Source organism: Coturnix japonica, chromosome 1 (genome assembly GCF_054131305.1).
Source record: "Coturnix japonica strain WE chromosome 1, WE-NBRP24, whole genome shotgun sequence".
Classification (NCBI taxonomy): domain Eukaryota; kingdom Metazoa; phylum Chordata; class Aves; order Galliformes; family Phasianidae; genus Coturnix; species Coturnix japonica.
The window spans coordinates 23,076,647-23,086,646 of NC_140663.1; the positions used below are offsets into that span (position 1 = coordinate 23,076,647).

Here is a 10,000-nt window from a genome sequence, read left to right on the forward strand (position 1 = left end):
CACTTTAGTCATACATCTTCAAAGCCGACCTGATGACTTGTGACAGCACCCAATCCATTTATCATCCAGTATGTATTACAATATATTACAGAATACTGTCATTCCATCTTGATACATGGGTGAGGAATAAGCACCCGATTTAAGCCAAACTCCTCACCTCTACATAAAGATGGCAACAATGCAGTTCACTGAGCCAGAAATAGGACTGTCCAAACTCCACATAATTCCACGTAAGAATCTGATGAAGTTTATTATTTTAGCATATTAACTTTATATAAATCTCGCCATTTGTGACGACGTGCTTCAACATGATGCCTGAACAAGACCACATACAAACTGAAATGTTTAGGTTATCCCAGTGGCTCTTTGTACATAGCCTAAAATGTCTTACGCGTAACTTTGCCCAGTACACATCTGTGCCAGGCTGAAAACTTCCTCTGTAATTTTACTCAATCCCTTTGGCTATTCTCAGGTGTGAGCATCACTTTAAGGGGCTGCCCAGCCAAAGGAAATGTTCCTTCTTTCAGAGAAAGCTGCGAAGAACTTCATTTGTTTAAGTGAAGGCCCACATAAAAATGACTTGGAGAACTCAAAAGAGGAATGTTAAACTGTGACATCAGTAAATTATATCTTGCATATATCTAAACAATAAAAAATCTTTAGAAAAATAACTATAGGTATTTTGGGGTTTGCTCTGTTTTTCAGCTTGTCAAGCTTAGTCTGGCAAGTCGCATATAAAAAACAGCATTTGAGAGAGTCAGTACAGTGACAGCAACAAAAACAGGCAGCATTTTTCTCTTAAATCGTGTTTCAAAAGGCATAGGGTAAAAAGCAGGGGTGGGGGGGGGGGAAAGAGGAAGAAAAGCAGAAGCAGTATAAAGCTATGCCCATTATCTAAAGGATGTCCTACTGCATGTTTACCAGTGTTTATGTTTCACATCAACTTATTTTATAGAAGGATTTATAAGCCAAACTCAAGTTGTATTTAAATCCTGCAGTGCAGACCCTGTCATAAAATGCCTCTTGAGCCCTGTTAGCTGTACCCATGGCTTTACTTTGCCTGTCTTCTTATTTAAGATCTCGTCACAGTTTTGAAGAAAAGACTGTCGCTTCTGAGCCTGTTCCCTCAGAACCTGCCTGTTATTGCTACCCAACTGGATATTTTCATCTGCAGTTGTTATTCTCTGTGGTCTTTGCTATCTGCAGGAATGTGTGACTCTGTGGACAAACGGACCGCAAACCTCCAGGACGGCTGCTCTGAGCAACATGGAAGCAGCACACAGTTCTACTGGTAGTTTTGTGTTTTAAACTGCCTCACTACAATTCAGTTTTCTATACATTTCTAACAACTATGTGCACTCAGGATGAAGACTTTAGAATACTGCTATAATCTGAACACCTGGATAAAGGTGACAGCATGCTTTTAAAAGAAAATGCTATTAAATTATACATGCAATTTTATATATTCTACGTGATTTCTTATAAACCTAGTGCATATATATATACACTGTGTATACAGAGATAATACTAACACACATGTGTGTAAAGCACTGGAACTCGAGGAAGACACTGAACGCTCTTTCTCAGCCTGTGGCACTGTTAGAGCAGAGCAGGCTGGCACTTGAAGCAAGGCACAGATTTAAGCCTCAGCAACTTCTCGGATTTAAATCTCCAACTATTTAATTCTTCCACGTTTTCTGTCACCGTGTAAAATATTTAACTATAAAAGCAGCCGGGCTACACCGTTCAGTTCAGCACCGAGAATGATTCAATTTTAAGAGCCACGGTGACCTGTTATTTCAGAGGCCCGTACACACGCAATTTATCTCTCATGTCTCAACGCGTTTCTATAAAACGGGATTTTTACAATATTTTGTCTTACGTGAGACAACTTTCCTGCCATTAAGCCAATGAGTAACCGGTGCGGTGACGAAGCCCCTAGGCACGTAGAGCCGTGGGGAGATGCGGGGCGACGCGGGGTGGTGCTGCCGGCCCGGCACCGAGGGGCTCCGGCCCGGGGCCGCGGGGGCGCTGGCACTGCGGGCTCAGAGGCGCCCGATGGGGCCGCCCTGCGCCCCGGTGGGGTCTGCCTCCCTCTGGTCAAAGCGGGACTGCGCTCGTGCCCCGTATCAAAGGAAACGTGAAGTCACAAACACTAATTGACTGCATCTCGTTCAGAAGACACCAGTAAGCAGACAACAGGTTAACGAGACGCTTCTCGCCGGAACAGCCGTCCGGCGTTAAGTCGCTGAGAAAGCAAACTAACTAACTTAAAAAGAAACGTTTTCCGAGCGCGCTGTGCCGGCGGGTCGCTTCCCCCGGCGGTTCCCGGCTCCGAACGCACGCACTCCTGACGGGGCGCTCCCGCCGCCCGCACCCCGCCCGCCGCCGCTCGGGCCGCGCCGCGCTGCGCTCTCGCAGGGAATGTGGCCCTCTGGCGGAGGGCGCCGCGCCGCGCCGGCCCCACGCGGGACCGCACCGCTCGCAGCTCGCCCCGCGCGGCGCCGCACCCCGCCGCCAGCCCGGCCCCGCTCCGCGCTGCCCCTGCCCGGCCCTGCCCCTGCCCCTGCCTCTGCCCCCAGGGGAGGGGGGGTCCGCCCCCACCCCGCTCTCCCGGGGCTCCTGGTGGGCGCGGGTCGGCGGGAGAGCCGGGGCCGCGCGAGAGCAGCCGGCGCGGCAAACAAACTTACCTGCTGTTGTTGCAGATGCAGCAGTTCCACTGTGCTTACTTCAGTGCTCGTGTCACCACTTGATCTTCCATCTCTGCTGCCAGCATCTAATTGGCTGCTTAGAGTGCTCATTCCATTTTGATTCATTGAACTGTTGCTTATTGTCTCTGTCGCAGATTCCTGCATCATGACTTAATACCTAAAAGTGATTAAGAAGTATCAATTAACACCGCGTTACACCTTCGCACTTCCATTATCGAGATGTCCCTCTCTGCCAATTACTGACGGCATCTTTCGGAGCGGGGAGAGCCTCGCGGAGCCATTTACCACCGAGCGCGGTCCCAACTCTCCTTCGCACAGATACTAATCACCGGAATTATGGTTTCTATAAGCAATCCTTGTGCGGTTCCATTTAACAGCCAAAATAACACGCCGTGTGTGCAGCATGGTCAATAGCATTTACGAACGACCACATTTTAAAGTCTACCTATAAAACTGGTTTAAATGAAGGCACGACTGCACGCGCCGCTCTATATTTCCTATTATCCAGCTTTGACAACCATGGATGACTATACAGCCTTCTTTAAAACATTTGCTATCTTGATTCTGTCAGAATTTTACAGCGTATCTTATGCGAGGCTGTTGTTTAATGATGCACAGCTAATCATACAAAATTAAAATTTGGTAAGGGTGTTACAAATCATATGGCATCAACCAATGATAAATAGTATAATGGGCTTCTCCTTTCCTTTTTTTTTTTTTTTTTTTTTTTTTGGTGACTAAATAAAATTTTGCCTCGGAGGCATTTTAAGAAAAAGCTCCTGCTGCAAAACACGTCAGATATTGCCTATTTTTTTAATCAAACGGCTGATATTCATTTATTTTTCTGACATTTAAAACATTTAATACTGTCCTTCCTGGGAAGTAATTAAGCTTATGCATGAGCAGCAATCAAACTGTTCACTTGAAGATGACTTAAAACTCAATTTTAACATAGGCAAATAAATGAAAGATATAAAATTAATTTTCCAGGCATGTATTAGATATGAAAGCTGGAAATAAAATCTATCAAGAATATCACTAATGATTGTGCTAAAAACAGCATAAATTATGCATATTACCTTCTCTACAGTAATAAATGTTTTATCATTTTCACTGCATAAATATACTGTACTTTCAGGATAGCAATGAGATGTCCTGCCAAGATCAGTTGAAATCTTTGCAGTAAATAAAGAAGCGGCGTGCCCTCACAACCAGCAGCTCGAGGAGCATTTTGTATCAGTAATACGGAAGGAAAGGTCAGGTCCTGCTCTCAGAGCCACCCAAGTTCCATCCCGCCCCAGTGGCGTCAGTGTGCACCTCGCTGCCTTTGTCACCGCACGGATGCACTGAGTCCCCACAACAACCTCGACGGTGCTACGCTGAAAGATACCTCTGAGGCGCGCGTGAGGTGTAAGCAAACAGCACGAGAAGCAACGCCGCTGCTCTGCCTCATTACTGAACTTAGGGATTTGCTCTCTTGCAAAGTGCGCACAGCATCCCTTCCTAGCAAGGAACACGGGGAAAGAATGATTGCAACTTAAACTGTGTGCGTGGGATATAAATCAAAATGCTGCATAAATCACCACGAACCCCCAAGATAAGCTGCAAGAGCGTGTCGTGTGAAGGAAGTTGAAATAGCAAAATGTTAAGTTATCTGAAGATGCTCTGGTCAAAAATAAACAAGATGCCAGAAGCCCAAGCACGAACGTGGTTGATGTAAGGGCAGGCAGCTGTTACACCACAGCAAACACCAGCAGAAACAGATGTGTTTGTGGACAAACAGCCCTCCCGGAGCGCTCCCACCAACATCAGCTAAGAAAAATAATAGAAATGGAATATGTGATACACATAGTGATGAATTTTACAAGACAAAAACAAAGCTAATACTCTTTTCTGAGATTAGGCAGCTAATAAGTATTCAAATTAGGCATAAATTTTACATGTACAATGTTTAAAATATTCAGAGAAAAGGGTCTGATTGCCCTTAGTAGTGATATGAAAATTCTAATGCGGGTATTCCGCAACGGTGGGAGCAGGCATCCCTCTCAGATTTTTACAATATTTACTTTGAATAAAAGGACGTGTATATCATAGTGGGAATCTATTTAAAACACTTCATCTACTGTATCGTTACATGGATTTGGAAATTCGGGAAATCCAAACATTAATCCTCTTTTAGTCAAACAAAGATTTAGCCAACAGACAGGTTCATCTTTTAAAATTTCTCTCGTTAGACAATAACAGCGGTAATTCAGCCCAGTGACATCAGAAGGGCAAAGGGGTGCACACGACAGTTAACCAAAACAGTAGAAAACACTCTGAATTTTAGCAAAAAAAAAAAAAAAAAAAAGCAACCAAAAAAGCCAAATCCTGTGTTTTTACACCCCTCCGCCTCTTCCATTACAATTAGCAGAGAAGGGTTAAACATCTTCCAGTTCATGTTAACCAAGGGGTTTTATGTCTTGTGGATTTTGTATCCGTGCAAAGCCCTAGAGTGCAGTTCAGGCTCTGCATTTTAAGTTAGAGTGTCTGTGAGCCAGCAGAACCGGGCTTAGCATAACGTGGCCAGCAACAGTGCTCCAGCAATAGGAAACAACAGATCCAACCCAACCCCTACGCAGAGAGAGAATCAAACATCAACCATCAATACTGAGGGTAATTCATTTGGCAGCAAAGGGGAGGAAATACTGAAGTGTTTGTATGAGGAAGAAAGAGTCTCCAGAATTTCATGTTAAAAATGAAATGCTTTTCTATTTTTAAAAGGGTATTTTTAAAAGCAATACAGAAACTTTGGCTTGAGGAATGCCCTGGGCTGGTTGTCCGCAGACTCCTCACTGCTATCAACTATAGAAGGGCTGCTGAAAAAAAGCAAGGGCACAGCAACATTCTTTTTCCCTTTCTTTTCTCCTGCAGACACACTCACATCTGTATACATCTGTATATACATACATACATGTGCACGTGTGTGCACATACATCATCAGCTCTACCCCCACAAAATAAGGCACCAAAAATGCCTACACAAGGACCATCTCTAATACCCATGTGTCAGTAATTTCAGTCATTGGTGAATAATTTTCAGTTACAGCTTGAACCTGCAGCAGTTCATTAAGCCACTGATGTACTTTTTCTTGCTTTTACAGCAGGAGTACGGGTTGTTAGCATAACAGTCATAAATAAATACGAAGGGAATAAAAATACAACAGCTGCCAGATATTAAGACAGAAAGTTTAGTATTTCAAACAGGACAAGAAAAAAAACCCATGCACAACTCTCTGTTGGCATACATTTCCAGACATCCACACTTCCATTCCTTCCCTTTCTTCCCTTCCACACTCCCTGCCACCTGTGACCTGTGACCATGCCCACACAGGCAGCACTGTGCTGCAGTGACCCTCCAGGCCCGGTTGCCAAAGGGGAGCGTGAGCTCTGCTGCCCAGTGCTTTAAACAAAGCTATGCCTGGTGCTCTCTACAGGAGAGAACACACTGCTGATGATTTTAGCACGCAGTTGTGCTGCAGGTTGCAAGTTTAATTCTGTCAGGGTGCACCCAGGCCAGCAGAGGAAAGCTATGACCCCACCAAGTTGGGAGCTGCAGCCTGACTCCTCTTCCTGCAAGTTGTCTGCGCGTGTGTGCACGTGTGCACGTGCGCGTGTTCCAAGGCGGCACGCCGCGGTGCAGATACTTATTCTCTACACCGCTTCCCTTCTGAAACATTAAACTGACACTGGAACTGACTGCACAAGATTGCATTTTCTCTTCCTAAACAACTTGAATTGAAAGGTTACTTAGTGTAACAATATTTACTTGCAGAATTGTGTTGTTACCAAGGGTATAATGGATGGTGGCTATGCAGGTTTACGCAAGAATGAGTGAAGCATGAGGCATTAGCCATGTGTTTGACATGTTTCAAATTGCTATAATCCAGCATTAAACACACCCAGCAATTCATGCCATTTCTTGCAGCCATAATCTTGAATAAAGCGTGCACAACCACTTATTATATAAATTAGTATATGACTCCCTGTTATAGTCACAACAGTGCTTTTGTGTTTATTTTGCATCAAGATGTGGTCTTTTATTTGTACAAATAGCAGGATACAAAGCCGGAGCTCAATTAAAGCCCCTCACTTTATGACAGGGTGTGCTGAGAGCCAGCCCCATTTGGTCCCTCCCCACGAGGCGTAAGCCCTCAGCACAGGCCTCTTCCAGGCCCGGGGTGTCTCAGGTCAGGCTCCTCCAGGCCGCAGGGCTCCTGCAGGCCATAATCCCAGCAGCAGCCCCAAGGTGCCACTTCTGGCAGGGCCACAGTGCGGCCTGTGGCAGGATCCTGTGCAGCCCTACCTCCCTCCACAAGGCCTTGCTCCAGGAGTGAGCTCCTCTTTGCTTTAGGCCTACCAGTGGCACTTTGCAATGCACTGACAACCACACAAGACTGTTGCCTTGCTCCCTATCCCCACGAGGGCCCCATATTTGCATCAAAGGAGCAGGAATTCCAGTTAAAAAGTGCCCAGCTTATGACTTGTCAGTACTTCAGACATGGAAACCAGTAGCAGTACCCGGAAGCACAGGTGAAAAGGCTCCTGAATCAAAGCAGCCCCCATACACCTGCAGCCTAGCGCTGAAGTGCTCACTTTTGTTTATATACAGACAGCAGCACATATGTATAGCATGCAGCATTAAGTGCCAACCTCTCCTCACTTTACTCTGTGACACTTCCCACAGCACAGCCTAAAATCCTGCCTTAAAAACTTGACTATGATGTAAAAGTGGAGGTGAGAAGCTAGACTTAAATAATGGTAACTTTTGTGCTCTGCTGGGATTAATTCATCATTGACACAAGGCACAATGCATCCCAAGCCTTGTGCTGGTATGTTAAAAGTCCTTAATACTTAAGATTGCCTAATAAATCAAAATGCCAGATATGAAGGACATCGCTGAATGTGTGAGAGCAAAAAATTAGACAAGCTTAGAGAATATTCATAAATGTATTGTGTTTTTTTTTTAACTTTATCTATAACAGTTAGCTCTCAAAGCTGGAGTTAAGCAGAGCTATAAATTATCCCACTGCACATTTTTAAATATGTAAGTAAATTAACACGACTGAAGCACTAATTAGGTCAACTGCTATTGAAATACTGTCAAATAAAGTACCTATATAAACTGGTTAAATATATTGTTATCTACTTGAATAGGTTTTTCCTTGCAAAAATGCTCGGTGCGCTCAAATCTTGTGTGGAATGGTATTTCAGGAAAACTGAAGTTACAATTGTGACTACAGCACACATCTCAGCACCATCAAAAGAATACGTATCACATCTGCTTTAGGAAGCTGACAGCATCTCTGACCAAAAAACCCTGAATTTTCACAGTAAAAAATAATTTCTTCAAATCTTCTCTATTGCAAATAGCCTGATGAATGAAGATGGCAGTTGATAATGGTTCAAAATGGCTAAAAAAGTGCACTAATGGGATAGACGTACGTGGGCCACAAACCAAATAAATGGTACTGTAAAGAATTCAGGCTGCATCCCTAAACATTTCAGTGGGCGCTCGCTCAGTGGGTCACTGAAGGCCATTTTGAACATGCAGTCACTATGAAATTGACAACGGGAGTTTTACAAATTGCCCTAGTGGAGATCTCTTGATGGCAGAGCGGATCCAGCAGCAGCTCAGCTGCCATGCCAGGTAGGGCAGAGGGACCCTCCTGTTGCTCGCTGTGTGACAGCCACACTCAGCAAGCAGGAGATATCTCAAGAATCGGATGAATTTGTCTGTGCTGAAGTTAGCTTTCACTGACAATACAAACATCACCTAAAATATTGAGCTCATTCTTATAAGCCGCAATTTTACTCAACGTCTGTGTACCACAGCATGGTTATACATCATGTATAAATGAACATCCTTTTATCTGATGGCTGTCACAAACTGGTGGATAAAGGTAGTGAAGGTAGAGCACTGCATTCACATTCAGTCTTGGACTAAACACAATCTTGCGCTGCCGCAGCTGCATCTTTCCCTTTCACACCATTGCAGCTCCTCAGGACTAATTAAATACTAGGTTAGCGCTGAGCACAGTCATTCATCCGCCTTCAAAAATAGAGGAATATGTTGTCGCACTCACCCAAGTATTAAACAACAGCTCACTTCCCCCAACAACTGATTTCCAACCGCTATTTATTTTCTCTTGGTGCAAAGAAAATCCCTACAAAGCCCAGGCCAGCGTCTCCTATATGAGTACTGCACACAGTGTTGGAAAACACGCACCTTACACATAGGATAGTGGCAAAAGCCTGCTGAATTGAGTACCCATAGTCCACACAGAACTAAGCAGCCAATTTCGGAATGAGGTTCTTATTTGAGCAATGACAGCCTGGGAAACCGCATCTTGGAAAGCAAACTCCTCTCAGCCCCTCTCCCTGAAGCTATCTATCTCCCTCTCTTTCCCAGTCTTTAAAAAAGAAAAGAAAAGAAAAAAAAAAAAAAAAAAAAAAAAGAAGAAAAAAAAAAGCAGCTCTCCAAGCTCTTGAGAGTAGGGAGACTTTATTACAGTCAATGGAGAATTTAATAGTGAGAAAGCATTAGGGCAGTAGGAAATAATTAGAACTGTGAGAGCTAGGGAAGACCTGCCTGGCAGGCAAATTCCCTTAAAAAAAAAAAAAAAAAAAAAGGAAAGACAGAAAAAAAAAAAAGAAAGAAAGAAAGAAAAAAAAAAAAGGCTTCTTATAGAGTCCACAGGGTTTACAATCCACAATCCCAGGGCCAACTTTTACACCTTTTTTTTTTGTAACAACCTTCACTGCTGTTCCGCTCGCTCAGATCCATGGCTGTCGGGACAGTGCTGTCTCCCCACAGCCTTTGTTTAACCCTGTGCCGAGTTCACTCCTGTCCCAGGCTCAAAGCTTCTCCTCGCTACCCCTTGAGGTTTTGGTTTTTTTCCTTGTCTATAAACTCTTCCATAGAACCCCTTTTTAGATTGAAGCACTTTCTACTTCCAGCATATCTTTTTTTTTTTTTTTTTTTTTTTTGGAGCAAAGTGTGCCTTTAATTCTCCTCTCTGCCGGACCCACCCTTGCCTTCCCATTGGAAGGCCCACAGGAGAGGTGGGACACCAAAAGAAATTTCTTTTATGGGATCCAACTTACTGAAAGGCCGGATAAGCCTCATGGAGGAGTAAAGCAGAAAATGTGTATTTTTAAGGTGAGCCCAGAAGAGCTCTCACGCCAGCTCTCAAAGCCACAGCCAGTACGTCTGCATGTATAGCTTTCATTGATTACAAATGCCTGGAT

At 44.2% G+C, this 10,000-nt stretch overlaps 1 protein-coding gene across 44 annotated transcripts in view; it reads right to left on the reverse strand.

Moving 5' to 3' along the window:
* The window catches only part of FOXP2 (forkhead box P2), a 389,891-nt gene that overhangs the window by 178,614 nt on the left and 201,277 nt on the right, over positions 1–10,000 (reverse strand). For 41 of the 44 annotated variants that reach the window (XR_014940862.1, XR_014940893.1, XM_085531421.1 and 38 more), the window contains one exon: positions 2,691–2,868. The exons of the other annotated variants lie outside the window; for them this stretch is intronic. Coding sequence is in view for 31 of the 41 variants with exons in the window: in XM_085531421.1 (XP_085387547.1) it covers positions 2,691–2,858 (168 nt within the window). In the remaining 10 variants the exon portion in view is untranslated. The remainder of the gene's footprint in view (positions 1–2,690; positions 2,869–10,000) is intronic. 44 annotated transcript variants of the gene reach the window in all.